The sequence below is a fragment of the Eptesicus fuscus genome, chromosome 16, assembly GCF_027574615.1.
Source record: "Eptesicus fuscus isolate TK198812 chromosome 16, DD_ASM_mEF_20220401, whole genome shotgun sequence".
NCBI classification, from domain to species: domain Eukaryota; kingdom Metazoa; phylum Chordata; class Mammalia; order Chiroptera; family Vespertilionidae; genus Eptesicus; species Eptesicus fuscus.
The window spans coordinates 67,899,167-67,918,878 of NC_072488.1; the positions used below are offsets into that span (position 1 = coordinate 67,899,167).

Consider the following 19,712-nt stretch of genomic DNA (forward strand, 5'->3'; position numbering starts at 1 on the left):
TGATTTCTTACAGAGAGGAAGGGAGAGGGATAGAGAGCTAGAAACATCGATGAGAGAGAAACATCGATCAGCTGCCTCCTGCACACCCCCTACTGGGGATGTGCCCGCAACCAATGTACATGCCCTTGACCGGAATCGAACCTGGGACCCTTGAGTCCGCAGGCCGACGCTCTATCCACTGAGCCAAACCGGTTTCGGCCGCTCGCTCGTTTTGACGAGTGCTAACCACGGGGGGCGGGGTGGCGTGGAACAAAGGAAGGCCCTGGCCAGCGGCCAGGCCTAGGGGAGAGGGAGAGGGAGAGGGAGAGAGGAAACACTGATTTGTTGTTCCACTTATTTATTCATTCATTGGTTGCTTCTTGTATGTGCCTGACCCCTGACTGGGGATCAAACCCCAACTTAGCGTACTGGACAACACTCTAACCCACTGAGCTGCCTGGCCAGGGTCTTCTTAACTCTGCATCCTGTCCAGTTCTAGAGACCAGTGTTTGTTTTCCAACTCTCTTTTCTCGTGGACTCATTCACAGTCATGTATACGTTTTTAAGTCATTACAGAAAATGGTGATGTTTAAAAATGATTTCATCATCTTGCATGGCATATGATAAATAGTGAGTGATATTTACTTTAGTTGTAACATAATTTAAGTGTTGCTATAAAGGTCATTTTAATACAGTCTTTGATAACCATATCTACATATAAAATCAGTTTTATTGCTTATTTGTTAACAAGTGATACACATGGCTGAATGTATTTTAATATAATTACGGTCTAACTGAATTCCATACAGTTAACTTGCCAAAGTCGCAGCCACATGACTGATGGGTGATTCCTGAATCCTCGTCCCAAAAGCTTGGGAATAAGCGTCTCCTTGGTCTTTCTGGGTCAGAGGGTCGTCCGGCCCCACCTGCTGTGGTTGGTGGGATGAGGCCCGGTGGGTAGACCCCGAGGGGCCGGGAAAGTGTCGGGTAGTGAGGTTGACCCATGGATTCTTAGAAGTGGAAACTGTCAAAGGACAGCTTCTCCCCTGCATTTTTGTTTCTTTTACCTTTGTCAGCTTGATAGGTGAGAAAATGGTGATGTTTCAGCGTGTGATTCTGTCGTCACAGCGGAGGCATCTCCGAGACAGCCATGTGTCCGCCTCTCTTGAGGTTGACTGCTTAGCAACCTCTCGTGACCGAGCTCTAGTTCTCCTTCTGGTGCTCCCAGAAAGCGAGCAGCCTGCTGGAAGTTCTCCCTCCTCATAGACTTCCCGGCGATACTTAGCTTTGTCATAGTAAAGCCGGTATTTGCATTTTAAAGCCCTTAAAACATGAACACTTTAAAAAATGAACACTAGCCTAGTATATAAACGCTGTTTGTGTCTGATTAGATGGACAGTGACTTTTTTATCTTTTCAGCCAAATTCTTTAAATATGCTCTTGATGGTGGTAAGAAGGAAGTGCCAAGTAGAAACGGTTTGTTCCGTTTCAGGCTGTGCCCAAGTAACACTGAACTGGGCTCCACCCCAGTTACGCAGGGGGCAGGGGGCAGGGGGCTGTCCCAGCACCTGCTGCTGGGCCCGGGTTAGTAACTCCTCCCCTTTCCACAGGGACTCGACGTCGACGCTGAGAACTGTGCCGTGTGCATTGAGAATTTTAAGGTGAAGGATGTTATCAGAATCCTGCCGTGCAAGTATGTTCTTTTACCTCCTGATTCACAGCTTAAATGAATCCGGCTTCCGGGCCGCAGGAGTCTCGTGTGTCTAGGCCAGTGATGGGCAACCTTTTGAGCTCGGTGTGTCAGACTTCGCCAAAAAACTGAGCATAACTCGGGTAGTGTGTCACTTTGAGGAAAAAACATTATTTCGCAAATGTTTCATCCTCGGCATGGGGCCGCGTGTCATCAGACATGGCTACGCGTGTCAGTGCTGACAGCGTGTCCTAGGTTCGCCATCACTGCCCTGGGACATGAAGACCTCGCTGTCGCGATGCTCGTGGCCTCCTCCTCTAGCAAAGACGGTTCCCTGTGTCCTGTAGGTTCCCTGTGTCCTGTAGCGATCAAATGCTTGGCTCAGGAGTCTGGGGGAGACCTGGGAGACCCCTGCTGTGTCTTTGTCATGGATCGGCTCTTTCCGGGTGCTGTGTAAGGAGAGGGAGTGCAGCCCCACAGGCAGGCGAGGCCCCGGCTGGGGCTGGGCCGGGCTGGGGTGGCGGGAGGAGGGAGGCGGCGCTTTGCTGTCGCCTGCACCCTGGGCTGGGGTCCCTCTGGGGGTTGCACACGGTAAATGTCCCCCTTACTCTACGTACATTAGGGCTGGATTGTTTTTAGCAACAGAAAGTTATGTTTCCTTTTTAATGATGGGATATTCGATACCTCTTTTTAAAAATTGCTTTGTTAGCAGAAGGCTGTGCAAAATTTGTATGTTCTAGTGTGACCAGTTTTAATTATAGTTCACAGCTATTAGAAGCAGTCAGGAGGAGTTCTTACAGTGTGAGTACGAGAAACACAGAGTTTATTCTTGTTATTATTTATTAATTATTGAAGCATTTCCCATGATGAACTGTAACCCATGATTACATTTGCTTTATGTTTGCAAAGTATTTTAATATATAAACAAGTATTTTATAGTGCATTAAGTTTTTAATAATTGTAGAAGAAGTGAATAAATATCAGAATAACAAAAGTTTCCTCAATAAAGATGTATAACTTAAATCTATAGGCATTTACAGCGGGTTGGTGCGATGGGTACTTAATGAATTGGAGTCAGTATTATATGTTGCCCATGTCCTCTAGAAAATTTAAAATAATTTGTAAATATATTTGTATTGTTTCAGAGAGAAAGGGAGAGGGAGAGAGAGAAACAGCAGTGATGAGACAGAGTCATCGGTTGGCTGCCTCCTGCACGCCCCCTACCGGAGACATGTGCCTCGGCCAGAATCAGACAGTCGGTGCTCTATCCACTGAGCCATACTGGCGAGGGCGAGGAAGATATTGAAATAGAAAGGTTTTTTACCTCTAGGCTGGTTTAGGACAAGTCTTCACAGAGAAGCAAGCTGAGCTGAGTTCTGTTCTGTGTAGCAGCAGGTACCTCCTGACAGTGGAGCTGGAGTTTCTGCCCGACCCCCATAGGCAAACGTGACCTGCACACATCTCGTCTCTTTCTGAGATTCTTGGGGTTTTGACTTTTTCCTCCATTTTCTCTGGTGCTTTATTGAATGGCTTTTCCAATGTGTTTTTTCAAGTTTTTGTAAAAATAATTCCTTTGGGTGAGTCAGTTTCAAATTGAGGATGCAGAAGTCAGGAGAGAGGCTGGACTGGAGGGTGCGTGCGGGCTGCTGTTCTAACCGCACCAGCAGGCTCTGCAGTGCCCAGCTCCTGTCTGTGTGCCCGCTCTGCTGCAGGCACACACGTGTGGGCCCTGGTGCCGGAGCAGGGGGTGCGGGACAGGTGCGGAGGCACAGCGTCAGGTCACAGCGTGGTGTTCGGGCCCAGCCTGTCTGATCCAGCACTGTGCTCTGACCTCCTCACCTCACCACATAAGCGCCAACTAAGACTAGTCAGTAAAAGAAAACATGTGCATGCGATTTGTTTTCATTCTGAAAGTGATGTGTTTGTTACAGAAAATGTTTTTTAAGACTACAACCCAGCCGAAACCGGTTTGGTTCAGTGGATAGAGCGTTGGCCTGTGGACTCAAGGGTCCCGGGTTCGATTCCGGTCAAGGGCATGTATGTACCTTGGTTGCGGGCACATCCCCAGTAGGGGGTGTGCAAGAGGCAGCTGATCGATGTTTCTCTCTCATCGATGTTTCTAACTCTCTATCCCTCTCTCTTCCTCTCTCTAAAAAAATCAATAAAATATATATATATATAAAAAAAGACTACAACCCAAAGATGATTTGTTAATATTTTGCTGTATTTCCATTTGAGTCATTTTATAGACAGATATAAGATGCTATCAGTTTTGTATTAGTTTACTGTTAGTTTAATGTTGGTTTACTTATGCCACGTTTGTTTCCAAAGGGCTTCAAAAACACACAAAAATACAACCTAGCATAATGTGAAAGTAAACCATGATATTTTCTGTGGCATAAAAGGGAAGTTTCTCTGTAAGATTCTGTTTAACATGGAAAATAGACTAGGTAAGAACTTAGGGTAAGTGAATAGACTAGAGTGTTTTTGTGTTATTTTAAAAATATATTTTTATTGATCTCAGAGAGGAAGGGACAGGGAGGGAGAAAGATCAATGATGAGAAAGGATCATTGATTGGCTGCATCCTGCACGCCCCCTACTGGGATTGAGCCCACAACCCAGGCCTGTGCCCTGACTGGGAATGGAATCGTGACCTCCTGGTTCGTAGGTCGATGCTCAACCCCTGAGCCATGCTGGTTGGGTGGGATGTTATTTAATTGTAATGAGAAGATAAGGTGTTAGAATGTGTTGTTTCCTTGATAAGATGTAAGTGTTGCTTGTAAAACATTAACACGACTTACTTTTTCAGGCATATTTTTCATCGAGTGTGCATTGACCCCTGGCTCTCTGATCACCACACGTGTCCGATGTGTAAGCTCGACGTCATCAAAGCCCTGGGACTCTGGGTTTGTTGCCTTTTGTTTCTGTTCAGTCTTTGCCCCCTGCTTCCTGAGGGTGCGTGTCCTTACTGACCAGGACTCCTTCTCTGAGGAAATTTTCCTTTTTGTTAAAAATGAATCCTTAGGGTATTCCAAAGAAAAGGAGGGGCCTAATTTGTGATTGTAGAAGAATACGCTGTTGCCTCAGAGAGCGGGAACGCTGGAAGCGGTGTGTTTGGGACACGCACTGCAGCGTGTGCGCTGGCCGGTCCCCGGTGACCGCGGCGGGAAAGGTCCCGCGGGGGGAGCGCAGGCGCCCGTGGCTCAGGCTCAGGCGCACGTCCTGCGGGGAGGAGGCCGAGGCGAGGCCGGGCCAGAGAGTCCTGTCAGGGAGTGGCCGCACTGACTGCCCCCTCAGGAGGCCGTGGGCGGGTCCCAGGCCCCCGCCGAGAGCAGGCCTCGGGCAGAGGAAGTGCAGGTCCGCTGGGGGCACGCCGCAGTGGCCTTGCGGCTTCCAGGACAAGTGCGCCGGGTCTGTTTGCTCCTTGGAAACTCAGCTTTCGGAGATGCAAGTAGCTCGCCCAGGACACAGCTGGTTCATGGGAGTCGGCTTTCAGAGGCAAGTTTCCTCGGAGCCAGGGTCCACGCTCTCAACTACTGTCCTATCCAAAAGGGGGCAAATGGAGGGAAGGAAACAGGTTTTTCTGGCTTGTCCTATTTTCATTGTTTTTAGAGTCTTTATATAATCAAATCAGTGTTCCAAATATTCGTGATTTGACAGTCATTAGTTTTGAGATATTTTTATTGATTTCAGAGAGGAAGGGTGAGGGAGAGATGGAAAAATCAATGATGAGAGAGAATCATCGACTGACCAGCTGCCTCCTGCACGCCCCACACTGGGGATTGAGCCCGCAACCCAGGCATGTGTCCTTGACCGGAATCGAACCCGGGACCCTTCAGTCCGCAGGCAGATGCTCCATCCACTGAGCCAAACCAGCCAGGGCAGTATTGAGACTTTAATCCTCATGAGTTTTGGTTTTGGAAATTCATATATTAAAAGTCGGGATTCTTCATTTTACATCAGGTTGGGTTGCTTTCTTAGAATGTTAATGTCGGAAAGCTAGACTCCGTGTCCCCAGGAAGCTCACTTTCTTTCTGAAGGACAGAGCCTGTAGTAACTTTAAATCAGACTAAGTCGTTAACTTGTCTTGCCTTTACCTTTTCAAATCTTTTGACAAGTATGCCATTTCCTTAGGTCGTCGGCCCCTCCAGCGTTGGGTGGTCACGACACGCTCTCTGTAGCAGCTGTAACTGGTTGTTGTTTCCAAGGAATGTCCGCGGCCTAGCGCGGCCACTGTCCGTCACGCAGACCACAGGTGGTCTTTGGTGAGCAGCCGGCGCCACTGTTGGCGTTGACTCGGCCAGCCTTTATCAGAGGGCAGCGGTCTAGGGGCTGGACCTCATCTGGGCCCCGGGGAGACAGGGATGAATAAGACACAGCGCTTCCCCTCTCTGTGGACTGCTGGGGCGAGGGCATGACCCAGACCCAGCAGGACAAAGGTCCCCGGAGCCCCGGGGAGCGGGACCACCGCCGAGTGCAGGGGGAGGGGCGGGAGCCTTCTCTGAGGGCACCGCTGGGTGTTAGGGTTTGCGGACCAGGAGTATGTTGCAGGCTGTGAACATGCGGGGTTTGAGCTGGCGGAGCAGAGTTTTGCAGGCACTTAGAGAAATGCCTGGGAAATGGTCAGAATGGGCTGAGCGGGTCTGGACAGTAAGGCCGTCAGCAGGGTTTGGCGTGAGGTATCAGGAGTCATGTTCTGGGGTTTCCACTACTGAGTGCAGCCATGTGCCCTGGGGTACTCGGGAGGTGGGTTCGAGAACACAGGTGGAGCTGCAGGCCAGCAGGCCCTCGGCCCTGAGAGCCCAGACGGGAGTGGAGGGGGAGGGGGTGCAGGGTTGTCACTCAAAGCACAAGGTGACGGTCTCAGCCAGGGCTCACAGAAACCCGCCGTCACCCTCCCTTCGTTGCCACTTACCCAGCAGTTTCATCCAATCACAGCACAGCTGCGACTCTGGCCTCAGTCAGACAAGGCTTCCGGATGGCCCCCAAGTTGAGACTTAAATGTAGGAATCATTCTAGAGTCTTGGTCCTCACTTCCGTTATTTCACTTTCTTTAAAGCAGCAAATGGGAGGAGGGGGCGTTAGAGGCAAATGGACAGCCGGTGTTTTTAAATGAACCCCAGTCCCGTGTGCACCCCGTCCAGGGCTCTGTGAACAGCTGCAGGGAGGGGTGTGGCCGCAGCAGGCAGCCGGCTGGTCCCCGTCCTCTGTGTCCTCTGTTCCAGACCAGGAGAGTGTGTGTAACCAAGCTTCCCTTCCTGGCAACAGTGATGAAAAAGGAGGCGTTGCTTGTATCAGGGGAAAAGGGTGGTTAGGATGAAAGTGGCCAGATCTTGGGAAGCTGCTTTTTGGGAAGTAATTCACTGTCGGATGATGCTAGATAAAGTAGATATCGTGTGCTTTTTGCTATATTCTGTGTATAAGTAAACATTTATGAACAAAATCCGATAACTGAGTTATGAACAAAAGATGATCAGTCAGCTTTGATCGTTTGACTTAGAAAAGACATTTCCTTTTGTTCTATCTCCAAGGGAGAGCCTGAGGGTGCCCCGGAGGTGCCCGCTGCTGAGGCCGCGAGTGTGGGTGTCACTGTTGGCAGCGAAGACAGGAGTGCCGGGAGCCCCTCCCCGCCGCCCTCCACCAGTGACCCCGCGCTGCAGTGCCGCGGGCACCCGAAAGACGACGCGGGGGAAAGCACAGCCTTACTCGGTGAGTAGCTCGCAGATTAAAACAAGCTGACGTTGGGCGCTGAAAAAGAAGAAATAACATGAAATGCAGAAAAACAAAGAAAAATGAAAACCATCATCTCACGCCTGGAAATACTATTTTAACATTTTGATATATATTTTTGAAGGTTTTTTGTGTATTTGAAGATGGGGAGAATGTCATTTATGTGCTACTAGGTTACCTGTTTTTTTCTTAGCGTCTGACTATGTTTTTGTATGAGTAGATATATAACTTTGTACAGATGCATAGTCTTGCATTTTGGATTTACTTGAGTAATTTCTTCAAGTCACACCCTGTGTGTGGCTTTTGTCAGTACATAACATCTTCATACCGCTTGTCTGATTTGTTTTCTGTCATTCTGATTGATAAAACAGAGTGAATTGCATTTTTAAAAAATATTTTTTAATTGATTTTTAGAGAGAGAGGAAGGGAAGGGAGGAAGGGGAAGGGAGAGAAACATCAGCGTGAGAGCAAAATACTGATTGGCTGCCTCCTGCACAGGCTCGAACTAGCAACCTTTCCGTGCCCGGGACGGCACCCTGCCGGCCGAGCACACCGTCCAGGGCGGAGTTGCATTTTTTTATTACTCATGAGCATACCTCCTCCTCACATTTGTCAGTCATCTGTTTCTTTTATGAGTTGTCCCTTTCATTCTTAGCTTATTTTTCTATAGAGAAACTAATCTTTCATACTGATTCTAAGCACTTTGGTCTTTGTCATATGTATTAAATATCACTCCCTTCCCCCAATTTCTGTATACTTTGACTTTCTGAGGTATTTTTCTTAGATACAAAATTTAAAATTATATCTAATATTTGTGGTTTTGTACTTTACATTTAATATTTAATCCACATAATTTAAGGGGAGATCGAGCTAACATTTTCCCCCAAATGTTTAACCAGTTATCCTAATATTGTTTAGTGAATAGCAATTATTTATGAACAAAATGTTTTGATATTTGCAAGGCAATGCAAATTCCTTCATCTTTATTCTTTTTTTTAAATTCCTGGCCTTTTCTGAATGTTTTAAGGTTAATGTTGACTCTGATAACTGTTTCCTTCCTGTTGGGGCCTTGCTGGCAGGACTGAGTCCTGGTAGTGATCGCATGGAGGGAACGGCCTGGCTGACGTTAGTCTTCCTTCTGGGTACCTGCCTCCTGAATTGGACCTATGTGACTGTATTTCTTTTTCTCATTTTAGTATTATACACTTTCTTTATCTTTAAAGTATAAATACGTACACAAAATAAATACAAGGAATTCACTAAATGCCACCATTAACAGTTACTGTGTAAATAAAACTTGTAAGCAGAGTAAGTACTTGAAGTAAGTTCCGTGACTTTGAGGCTGTCTGCTTTATTTAACCACATTTGGAGAAGAAAAGGAATAAGCTTTTTTCTTGCCAGATTTCTCTTCCAAGGGGGGCACTCGCCCTCCAGCCTCTTGAGACTGACCGGACTGGCAGCTTCAGTGCTGTAACTGTCTGCCCTTGAACCTCCCTGTGGCAATATGGGGTGACTCACAGAGTATAGGACAGTTTTTCTTTTGGTCAAAGTATATTTTCAATTACAACATAACTTTTCCTGTAGTCCTCAGGATGATGTGAAACGTACTGTGATGCTTGCTTTGTTTGCCATGTGTAGTTTCTCCCTGTCGTTGGCCCGGGTCTGTATTGTGTTAGGTAAGTGCTACTAGAAGGTAACAGTAACTAGCATAGTTCTCTCAAGTCTTAGATCATGGTCGTAGTTTTTACTGATTTCATTTGCATTGATGACCTTCCTATAATGTTACTGGTTTGAGTATATTTGACTTTAAAGGTTAGGTAGCATTTTCAAAAGGGCATTTTTAGTCCTGTGACTTCAGAATAACGGTTTTCATGGTAGCTTAGGAACTCACGCTATTTTTATCTAGAAAAGTCACCGTTTTAGAGTCCATACTGTTGGAGGGAATAATCCCTAAAGGATATAATAATGGAATAATTTATCGTCATAAAGCCATATGGTTATTTTGAGTCATTTCCTTTTTAAAAATGTTTTTATTAATTTCAGAGAGGAAGGAGGAGGGAAAGATAGAAACATCAATGCTGAGAATCATTGATTAGTTGCCTCCTGCATGCCCCCTACTGGAGGTTGAGCCCACAAGCCGGGCGTGTGCCCTTGACTGGGAATTGAGCCTTGACCTCCTGGTTCATAGGTCGATGCTCAACCACTGAGCCATATAGGCCAGGCACTTTGTTCGGAGAAGATAAAATTATTTTGTATTTCCATGAGCATATTCAAACAGCAGAGATTGGTATAAAAGAGGCATAAAACATGTAAGTTAGTGTTGGAAAATCAGATTTTAATTTGCATTAACTAATTGACACAGTTCTCAGGAAAAAAGTCTGACCTCTGGGTGGAAACCTGATTTTTGTATTGAATTCATATTATTTTGATGTCAAAGCAGTGTCTAAAATATGAATTCCCAAATGTAGTAAAATTCATTAATTAGAACGTCACTGCTTCACAACGTTTAAAAACAAAAGTTAAATAGAAGTTTTTAAAAGTTTTAGGGGAACAGAGACAGAAGCCTAGCCCTTTAAGAATATCGCTTGCTTACTGACAGTGTAACTGGAGTAGAAGTGAGCTTCATGGTGCTTTGAATGAACACGGGAGCATTTGTGTGATTCTGTGCCAAGCAGTGCCTCTTACTCTTTTGATAGGTTAAATAAAGTTACAGCATTCTACCCGTCACATTGATCTTCCTTGGTTCCACTTAATGAAGTTTTACTATGTGCATTGCATTCTGTGGATTGGGTTTACCTACACCAGTGATGGGCAACCTTTTGAGCTCGGTGTGTCAAATTTCGCCAAAAAACTGAGCATAACTCGGGTAGTGTGTCACTTTGAGGAAAAAACATTATTTCGCAAATGTTTCATCCTCGGCATGCGGCCACCTCAGCGGCCGCGTGTCATCAGAAATGGCTATGCGTGTCAGTGCTGACACGCGTGTCATAGGTTCGCCATCACTGACCTACACTAATAAAAGAAAATATGCAAATTGCTGTACCTCTGTCATGCCCACCAGCCAATCAGGCGTTAGTATGCAAATTAACCCAACAAAGATGGTGGGTTAATTTGCATACACAGTCACCAAGTGAAGACTGAAGAGGCTAGACTTCTCCACTGCAGCCAGAGCAAAGGCCTGGGTCCCAGAGGAAAACTGGTGCCGGCAGCCAGGGGAAGGAAAGCCTATTGCACAAATCTTTGTGCAATGGGCCTCTAGTGTGTGTGTGTATGTATGTGTATGTGTGTGTGTGTGTGTGTGTGTGTGTGTATCCATATCCTATATAATAAAAGAGTAATGTGCAAATTAACCGTCACTCCGCTATACCCAAAGCCACACCCACCGGCCAATCAGGAGCAAATATGCAAATAAACCCAGCCAAGATGGCTACGGCCACAGAGAGCAGGAGGGAGGCTTGGGTTTTGCTGGCAATGGAGGAAGCCAAGCTATCCGCCTGCCCTTGCCTGCCTAGGCCTCCACTCAAAGCTACAAAGTTTCAATAATAGAAGATAAATAAATCCAAACAGAAATGGCGGCAGCCACGGAGCCAGCAGGAGGTTTGGCTCTGCTCCAGGCTACAAAGTTTCAATTGTAGAAGATAAATAAATCCCAGATACCAGGGCCTCCGCTTGGGTCGCCAGGGGGCGTGTCTGGCCTGCAAACCACCAAAGGCCCCTCGCCCAGGCCGCCCCACGCCCCAAGGGAACCCCCACCCTGATCCGGGACACCCTTCAGGGCAAACCAGCTGGCCCCCACCCATGTACGAGGCCTCTATCCTATCTAATAAAAGAATAATATGCAGATTGACCATCACTCCAACACACAAGATGGCTGCCCCCATGTGGACACAAGATGGCCGCCACAAGATGGCCAGCAGGGGAGGGCAGTTGGGAGGGACTAGGCCTGCAAGGGAGGGCAGTTGGGGGCAATCAAGCCTGCAGGGGAGAGCAGTTAGGGGTGACCAAGACGGCAGAGAAGGGAAGTTGAGGGCGACCAGGCCGGCAGGAAAGGGCAATTGGGAGGGACCCAGGCCTGCAGGGGAGGGCAGTTAGGGGTGACCAGGTCGGCAGGGGATGGCAGTTAGGGGCAAACAGGCTGGCAGGGGAGCAGTTAGGCATCAGGCTGGCAGGGGAGTGGTTAGGGCGTGATCAGGCTGGTAGGCAGAAGCAATTAGGGGCAATCAGGAAGGCAGGCAGGCGAGCAGTTGGGAGCCAGCAGTTCTGGATTGTGAGAGGGATGTCCGACCGCCCATCTAGGCCTGACGGGTTCGGGCCTAAACGGGCGGTCGGACATCCCTCGAGGGGTCCCAGATTGAGAGGGTGCAGGCTGGGCTGAGGGACACCCCCCCCTCATGCACAAATTTCGTGCACCGGGCCTCTAGTATATATATAAAAGGCTGAGCGACCATCTGACCGGCTGGTAGGTATGACATGCACTGACCACCAGGGATCAGACACTTAACACCGGAGCTGCCGAGCTACAGTGACTTGGCAGCGGCGGTTCTAAGGTGACGCACCCTGGAACCAGAGAGGAGGGAGCCCGATTCCTCGCAGGGCTGCGTGATTCCACCTTCAGCCGTGGGTTATGTTGTTGCTGGGGCACTGTCCGCCCCGAATCTGGTTTACTGCCAACCTGTGGTGACCGCTGGTGCCCTTTGAGCAGTGGCACCACCCCCGGTGCAGCCAGCCAGGGAGGGACCTCGGGAGGCTGGCCCCAGGGCATGTCAGGCCCGTCTCGCCCAGTCCCACCCCGCCGGCCACCTTCTAATTAATTTCCTTTCAATGTGCACGCATCTGTGCACGGGGCCTCTAGTCTAATAAACATCAGGAAGAAAATTTGACTTTTTAAAAAAATTGCGTTGTAAAAGTATTTCATTTGTTGGAACATTTAAGTAAACAGTACTTTCATTACTTTATTTAAAGTAAAAAGACTTTTTATACTATTGCAATTTATTGGGAAAATTACTTTGTAATAAAAATATAAATGGTAAATATATATTCATATATAAAATTTACAACGTTTGTTCTCATGTTCATCTTCAGGCATAATATTACACACAATGGTATGTTATAAAAGCAGGAAGTAAGACTGGAGCCCTTTGCGATTTGGCTCAGTGGATAGAACGTCAGCCTGGGGGTGAAGGGTCCAGGGATTTGACTCCAGTCAAGAGCGGGTGCCTGGGTGGCAGGCTCCTCCCCAGCCAGGCCCTGTTCGGGGCTCGTGCAGGAAGCAACCAGTCAGTGTGTTTCTCTCTCATCACTATTTCACTCTGTCTTTCCCTCTCTCTTCCACTCTCTAAGAATCAATGGAAAAATATCCTCGGTGAAGATTTAAAAAGAAAAGAAAGTAAAGCTTTCAATTTTCCTAGTCTAGGCAGTATTGATAATCAATATTGCAAGTAAATGATGTATTTTGCTTATCAAATCCCAAGCCTTTTAATGTTAGCATCTATATTCTTCTTTTTATTCAGGGGATGTGAGAATACGCTGGTTACCGCTGAGACAGTGGGACAGGAGAGCAGCAGCAGGGGCCTGGCGGGCTGCTGGCCGCTCCCTGGGAAGTCAGAGAACAGGGGCCTTGGGACAGGGTTAGGGGCTGGGTCTGGGATGAGCTGTCCTTGCTCAGCCCTTCACTGGTCCAGGTCTCCTGGGGTCCTTGGAGTTCAGGAGATGCCTGCCTGCTGGGGAAGAAGAGGGCGGAGGGAAGGAGGGCTGCTCTGGGGAGGGAGAGGCCCAGCATCCAAAGTCATAAGGAACTTTGAAAGGGAAGTATTTACTCGATTCACACCTTTGTAAAATGTAAAAGACTTCGAATATCTACCCGTGTTTAGACTTTAATTTGAGAAGGTAAACTGGAAAGTGTTTGAATGATAGTGTTTGTTCTAGTCTTAATGAATACCAAGTGATTTTTAAATAAATTGTGCTGCAATGAAAAATTTTTTCCTGGCCTGTTTAATATTTTTTTAAACAAATTTTTATTGATTTCAGGGAGGAAGGGAGAGGGAGAGATAGAAACATTGGTGATGAGAAAGAATCATTAATTGGCTGCCTCCTGCACGCCCCACACTGGGGATCGAGTCCGCAACCTGGGCATGGGCCCTTGACCAGAATCGAACCCAGGAACCTTCAGTCCAAGCCCATGCTCCATCCACTGAGCCAGACCAGCTGAGGCTGCTCTACATTTTTAGATTAATCTTAAAATCATTTTGCCAAGTAAAAGTAAGTCCCATCAGAATTTTTACTGTTTGAGTTATTCTATAAGTCATGGCTGCTCTGGTTTTAAATCTGCCATCCTAGAAGAGGAAGTACAGTGAATCCGTTTTTCCATATGTTTAGGATCTGTGAGGCGAGGATAGACATCGGAGCGTAAGTGTTAAGTCGGTGCCAGAGGAGGGAAGGCTGCTTGTGGCGGAAAGGAAGACTGTTCAGAGGAGGCGGAAGTGGGGGCTTCATCTGTTGGGGCATTCTTCTAACCAGCTGTGGCCTCCTGCTGGGCCGACACCCCCTTTCCCTTCTCCGCGCTCCTGCCTTGGGCACGCAGTGTCTGCGCCCACTGCTGGTGGCCGCTGTCACTGCGGCAGTCTCGGGGGGCGGGGAGGATTGCTTCTCTAATACTTGGTCACCCCTGGATACTTAGCGGACGCTTTACCCTGACTACCCGCCCTCGAGAGCCTCCCGGGTTCTCTTCATTCTCGTTACTTGCAGTGCTTTAGTTTGTCAGCATCTTCCCCAGATGCCCTCTGAAAATGAAGGTGGTTTCAAACAACAGAAATGAAGGTGTGGGAAGACGCTGGGTGACAGAATGACCAGGGCTCACACCCTGGGGAGGTCGTTTCCTGGTTGGTTAGTGCTCCTTCGTCCTGGCGACCTGCACTGAGCTGTCCTGCAGTGAGTCACAGCGTCTGTCCCCCGTGTCCAAGGAGGCGTCCCCTCTGTGAGACCCTTGTGTGCTGCATTCCTTTGTACTCCTTGTCCTCGTCACGTCAGCCCGCAGGGTTTGAATACCAGATCCTCTTCCACGGCGCTCCCTCTGAGCTTCCCTTCCGCGTCTGTAGACTGGGGTGATGGCATGTATAGTGTCCACCTCATTGGGCCAACATCTATTGCCCGGCTGATGCTCGCTGGTTTCATCGGCGGGGCATCCTCGTCTTCCCCAAAGCCACTTGATTTCCTTTAGAAAACGCCCCGCTCAGGCTGCGTCCGACTGTAGCCCCGCGCTGACCGCAGGCCTCGCTGCGGGGGGAGGGCCTTTATAGACTTCCTGTCTGGAACGGGTGCCGTTTTACACATGGTATTTTACACTCTCTGTAATTTGTTTGAATCAGTCTCTAAACGAGTAACTGTTTTTAATTCAAGTTCAGAATGTGCCTTGACTGATGTTGGCCTTTGTTATTTGTTGCAGAGACGGGCAGGAGCGACCCTCAGGGCGGAGGACCTGTCTCCTCGCTCGGCCACTGACCGCGGCCCGGCTGGAGCTCTGAGCTAAAGGACATTTTATTTTTTTTACTTTAGCACATAGTTTCTATATTTGAAAATAATGTGCCTTTTGATGAATTATTTTGCCTTTCCTGGTCTGATTTGATATATAAAGGGCTAAATATTTTATTCTTACAGAGACTTTTTGATTACTGTTCATATATTTATCTGCTGGAGTGTATCATTTACAATAAGTGCATGTTTCAGATTGTTTATGAGGAGGTGGGAGGAAGTGTTTCTGAACACTCGGCGAGCTCCTATGTGAGCTCCTGCGTGAGTGAGGCTCATTCCGTCTCACAAGGGTGGTTTTAGACTCAGCACGCTGAATTTAGACGAGTTGGAGTGGAATTGTGTAATTAAATCCCATAAATCTACCACATCAGTTTTCCCTGGAAGAAAGGCATTTTTAGAACATTATACTTGTAAATGAAATGAGAGGGATCTACACCTTGGTATTATATAGAGAGATTTCACTTTTTCATTGTTGTATTACCCAATTTCTTGTGACACTTTGATGGGAAGTTTGCTCATTTTTTTTTTCAACAATTAAAAATGCTCAGAATCTGTATTTCTGTGAATATTGGGTTCCCCGTTGCCTGTGTGGAAAAGCGATTAGGCAGCGACCAGTTTTCTTTGTAAATGATGAATTACAATATATCGGTTCCAACAACAATCTGATATTTAAAATTGTAAGGGTGGAAAGTGGAGAATTTCTTATTGTTGTAACAAAATAAACAACCAGTTTCCTAATTAATTTTAAAGCAGACTAATAACCATGCCCTTGCTGAATCAGCTACCCTTTTTACTTTGTTTGCTGTTCTTACTTGCAGGTGAAAGGAGCAGCAAATAAAAAGCATTTGGAGACTTAAGTTTCATAAAGTGATTAAATACACACACACCCTGCTCTCCTGTCACTGGTTGGAGGTGGAAGTTGAAGATAAGGGAGAGTTATTTTGTGTGGGTAAAAAATGTTTAGTAAGAAAATATATTTTAAAAAATTTAAAAGAATTTATTCTTATATCTATCTAAATCTGAGTTTTATAGATACCTTATTTTCTTCAAACTATTTACCACTCATAGTGAATTTAAGCACTTGGTGAGAGAACAGTTTTACTAAAGTAGACTTTGGCCAGATTCAGCTTCAGAAGCTACTAACATAGAAAATGTGTCTCATTTGAGCTCATCTAAACAGACAGCCTCAAAGTAAGTCTCTGTAATAGTCGTTACCTTTAACATCTGCCTCTCTGGTTCATTATGGTTAGGGAAGTGCCCTGGTTCTATACCAAGTAGATGGTTTGCTTCTTCGTATTCGAAGCAGCTTTCTTTCTGGAACCCGGGTTGGTGTGGCTCCGTTGGTTGAGCATGGTCCGTGCACCAAGGGGTCCTGGTTCGGCTCCTGGTCGGGTACCTTCCCAGGATGCAGGCTTCATCCTGCTCCTTGGTGGGGGGCGTGCAGGAGGAGGCTGATCGATGTTTCACTCTCCCATCAATGGTTCTCTCCCCCTCCCTTTCTCTCTAAAAATCATTTTTAAATTTTTTTTAAAAATTGGCTCAGTGGATGGAGCATCAGCCTGCGGACTGAAGGGTCCCAGGTTCGATTCCGGTCAAGGGCATGAGCCTTGGTTGCAGGCACATCCGGGGAGGGACGTGGGGGGTGCAGGAGGCAGCTGATTGATGTTTCTCATCGATGTTCCTAACTATCCCTCTCCCTTCCTCTCGGTAAAAAGTCAATAAAATATATTTTTTTTAAAAAGAAAGAAACATACTAGGGAGAAATGATTTAACAATGTTTCCCAGTAGTCAGTGAGGCTGACTTTTAAAAGAATGCTATGACTTCATAATCAGGTGTCAGACACAATTTTCCTTAATTCAAGTTTGAACACTAAATTATAACTAGAAGAGATCTTTAATGGCAGGAAAAAAGGTGAACTCTCCAGGACTTCAGAAGGAAAGAGGGTGCTTTGGTAGGTGTTTTAATAACTGAACAGAGTCAGGAACTAGCAGAATTTTGGCTGAAACATCAAGCTGATAGACTGGCCGTGGCCAGGCAGCCCGGTCGGTTGGAGCGCGGACCGGCACACCAAACGGTTGCGGATTCCATTCCCCGGGGGTGGGGGCTTCGATGTTTTTCTCTAAAAATCAATGAAAACATGTCCTCGGGGTGGGTTAGAAAGAGTGCTGGGAACGTGGGGCTGACCTGAAGGCAGGGTGTACTGTCAGGTCGGTGGGTGGTGATGTCGGGGTGACCATTTCCTAACTGGGCGTTTGCAAACCATGAGCCAAGTGTTCCCTTTGGAACCCCGCAGGAGCCTGGACGGCACCGGCCCCCGAGCTGCGGGAGCGGGAGCGCGGCAGGTGAGGCTCCTCCGCGGGGAGTCCCGGGGCGGGCCAGCCCGTTACGAGGAGTGATGACAGGAAAGGCCGAATTGCAGTGCCCCGCCAGCAGTTTGCTCTCTGCGGCCACGATGACAAAACTCCTGAAGCGAGCTCCGTCTGACCTCAGGAACGGGCCGGGGCCTCGGGCGGGGCCAGGGGCAGAGCCGGTCTCGGCAGGACCCGGCGTATTAGCATCGGGGAAACAGAACCAGTGAGAGAACCGCCCTCACCCTTCTACTGAATTCCTGAAGTTTTAACAACAAGGATTTCACTTTCAGAAACACTGGTGTGGTTAAGTGGAACGTCTACAATGTCACCTTACAGCTAGAATCGGGCTTACTACCGAGTATGGAGCTGTGAGTTGAGGATGGCATTGGCGTCCATTTAAAATTAATGGGAGACAGCCAGCCGGTGCGCGGCCGAGCCGCAGCTTGTGCGTGTGGCCGAGGGCCTGGCACCCCTGCTCAGCCCAGGGCAGTGCCCGCGTTCCGCAGTGACTGCAGACCGACCGACCAGACAGAATGTGAAATCCGCCAAGTGTCTTAGGTCTTGAACTTGAATGGATACGTATAAAGTTCTTCCATGCATTGGTTTCCAGACCCTTAAAAGGGATATCACTCAAAATACTTAAAATACGGAGTGGGTCACAAATGGATGTACAGTTGTTCACATGGAAAGTAATACAGTAACAAACAATACAAGAATAAACTTTTGCATACTCAACTGTAAACCCGTTTGCCCCGCCCTGTAGGTGTGCGACCCGCCCTCCCCACCGGAAGGAGGATCATCCCAGAATGGGTAGGACAGTGCATGCTGCTTCGAACTCCATGACCGTGTGTGCTCTTAAGATCAGTGAGTGGTACCATTTCTTAGTCATTGCTTCCGTGAATAATTACTGTTAGAGAAGTGTATTTCAAATAGTTATAATTTAGGGTCCCAGTATTCTTTTTGAAGTAACTTATTTTGCCCTGTTACTCAGTGTTGTCTTCTTTTTAACAGGTGACTTGAAGACATGAAAGCAATTGGAACTAGGAAATCCAGAGAATTCAAGATGTTGGGGTTTTTAAAATAAGTTAAATTGAATCTGTCCGAGTGCACTTAAAAGTTGATTATACAAAAAAAAAAAAAAAAAAAAAAAGGACATCAGTCGGGCCTGGGGCCGCGCTCCTCGCGGGCAGTGGTGGAAACTGCCGTTTAAAGTGTTCGAATCATGAACTTCTGTTTCCCCGATGCTAATACGCAAAACCGCGATGCCCGCGTTTAGGGAGAGGAATCAGATGTCTGAAGGTGCTCCTGTCACAGCTTGGGTCCTTAGTTTAAGCAAATCTGTAATAATAAAAGCGTAATGTGCTAATTAGACCAGACGTCCTTCCAGACGACCTTCTGGATGAAGCCAGAGCTGCGAGGGAAGCCTGGGTCCTGGGTGCCAGAGGGAAGCCGGTGCCGGCAGCTGGGGGAAGGAAAGCCTACTCTTGCACGAATTTTGTGCATTGGGCCTCTAGTATATTTATAAGTCCCTTCCTTTCATGAGGATATACCTGAGATCAAATTATAAGCCTAGGAGTATTAAAGATTGAAACTTGTACTTCAGATCACTAGGCTTGATTTTCTTGAACTTTTGCTGAAGATTGCACTGGAAAATAATTCCTGTTGGAGAGATTATCCTATATAATAAAACCCTAATACACAAACCAACCAAATGGTAGAATGACCGGCTGTTATGATGTGCACTGACCGCCAGGGGGCAGACGCTCAATGCCTCTGAGAGGGAGGCGACTGGCGGTGGTAATCGGGGCAGGGCCCCTCCCCTCATCACCCTGTGAGGCGATCGCCCTGCAGGGACCTTACCCTATAGACTGGGAACAGTCTCTTAGATTTAACCTTTTGCACTCGGATGTCGAGTGTGACTCAACATGGTTAGCATCATCCCTTCCCTCCCTCCTTCCTCCTCTATTTGGGCTTTTCTTACATTAAATAAATTTGTATGAAAAGAAACTCGTTTTTTTATTCTACTGCCATGCTTTGTAAAATGTGGGGTATTTAAAAAATTAAATCCCGAGTAGAATAAAGGAATCGAGAAAAAAGCGAGTGCAAAGGATTAAAAATTAAAACCTGGCAAGGCTACTCTAACACTGAAAAAACAGGATGATGCAGCGATGACATGCATGGACTCTGGCTTGCACATTTTGTGGTCAGCCCTGACTCGAACACTTCTGATACCTGTGTGACAAGCCACTTACTTACCTTCTCTCTGCTTCAGTTTTCCACCCGTAAGATGGGGGAAATGACACCACTGCCTCAGAAGGATCATGTTATGTATGTTTTATAATCAGGGCAAAAAAATGGAGCTGCCCATACAACAGCAAGATGCCTTTCACCTGTGTGAAAAGTATGGTCACTGGTGCAGGCAGCGTCCTGGGT

At 47.3% G+C, this 19,712-nt stretch overlaps 1 protein-coding gene and 1 non-coding gene across 4 annotated transcripts in view; both read left to right on the forward strand.

Moving 5' to 3' along the window:
- RNF149 (ring finger protein 149) overlaps window positions 1–18,432 on the forward strand; it is a 40,132-nt gene extending 21,700 nt beyond the window's left edge. Inside the window, exons 4-9 of one of the 3 annotated variants that reach the window (XM_054727827.1) lie at window positions 1,590–1,672; window positions 4,480–4,576; window positions 7,202–7,379; window positions 17,222–17,270; window positions 18,043–18,143; window positions 18,291–18,432. In XM_054727827.1, the coding sequence (XP_054583802.1) occupies window positions 1,590–1,672; window positions 4,480–4,576; window positions 7,202–7,379; window positions 17,222–17,270; window positions 18,043–18,143; window positions 18,291–18,307 (525 nt within the window). In that variant the 3' untranslated portion in view covers window positions 18,308–18,432. Of the gene's footprint in view, window positions 1–1,589; window positions 1,673–4,479; window positions 4,577–7,201; window positions 7,380–14,841; window positions 15,780–17,221; window positions 17,271–18,042; window positions 18,144–18,290 lie in introns of those variants that run through there. The other 2 variants (XM_054727829.1, XM_054727830.1) reach the window with 2 other exon arrangements.
- LOC114227047 (small nucleolar RNA SNORD89) lies at window positions 17,313–17,419 on the forward strand. The gene has a single exon (XR_003613133.2). It is a non-coding gene; the product is annotated as a small nucleolar RNA SNORD89 (small nucleolar RNA).
- Window positions 18,433–19,712: the final 1,280 nt, after the last annotated feature.